This window comes from Perkinsus marinus (genome assembly GCF_000006405.1).
Source record: "Perkinsus marinus ATCC 50983 genomic scaffold scf_1104296954970, whole genome shotgun sequence".
Classification (NCBI taxonomy): Eukaryota; Perkinsozoa; order Perkinsida; family Perkinsidae; genus Perkinsus; species Perkinsus marinus.
Window position 1 is genome coordinate 1 of NW_003207929.1, and position 990 is coordinate 990.

The following is a 990-nucleotide window of genomic DNA, read 5'->3' on the forward strand; positions in this document are numbered from 1 at the left end:
AGCGTGAACTCATTATCATACAGTTGTCAATGTGCTGAGTACTATCGAGCTCTGCACCGGTCTACGCAGAGAACTAACACGAGCTGATTGACCCACATGCCGAAAAAGCTAAGTCGGGCCAGTGAAGTGCTAACGAGACTATATCAAGGAAATGACTACAATAATGACCGGTGCCACTGTCGGAAGAGTTCAATTTTAGAACTGCAACCACGTGCTTCAAAATTCCATCTCTTTAGGGTTCTGACTAACATCGGTAGAAGCAATGTTGATAACCTTCTTCACTTCAGGGACGCTCTGTACAAGCATATTCTCTATTCTGAAGCGCAGAGTAACGCTCGACATCGGACACCCAGCACCTAGGAGATCAGTAACGATCACAACAAGAGTCGATGGCCCTCTTACAGGCCCCCTTCAGTCGGACGCTCAGCACTCCGGTTTCCTCATCAAAGTCAGCTACATCAACATCGCCACCATCATCTTGAAGCTGACGAAGCAACAGTCAGCAATGACCGGAGCACCCTCCCCACTACTACCACTGGCCTAATTCGATCGTCCAGCACCTCAGCGATGCGCTCCATCAGTTTAGCCTTCTCAGCTTCCTCTACCTCTGTCTCGAATTGTAAGGCATATCGATAAACCTAATTCGACCATCATATAGGACATAGGGAGAGGCCAGATAAGGTCCATACCGATTGGAGGCCAGGTACTGCAAAGAAATTAGAGAGTACTGACTCCACCTTGGGCTTGACGAAGCACCAGTCAATTGAGGAGACTTTGGACACTGCCACATTGTGGTGGGTGAGAACCACTCTTTCGACACCTTCAATCTGAGGACAACAATGGAAAGCTCACACTGACAGTCAAAAGCAACTACTACTGCCACAATAACATGTAGGGCGTGCTGAACCGATCATGAAGCCACCGATAGAATCACAGAGAGAATTTCAGAAATCAGTCATCATATGAAATTGAAACTTCACGAAATTTACA

At 47.1% G+C, this 990-nt stretch overlaps 1 protein-coding gene across 1 annotated transcript; it reads right to left on the bottom strand.

Annotated features, from left to right (window-relative positions):
- Positions 1-216: 216 nt before the first annotated feature.
- Pmar_PMAR015884 (HIRA-interacting protein, putative) lies at positions 217-827 on the bottom strand (the record flags this gene model as incomplete). Its single annotated transcript, XM_002775988.1, has 4 exons — positions 217-356; positions 403-484; positions 534-638; positions 690-827. Coding segments are annotated over 4 exons (465 nt in total), but the record flags the coding sequence as incomplete, so codon positions are not given.
- Positions 828-990: the final 163 nt, after the last annotated feature.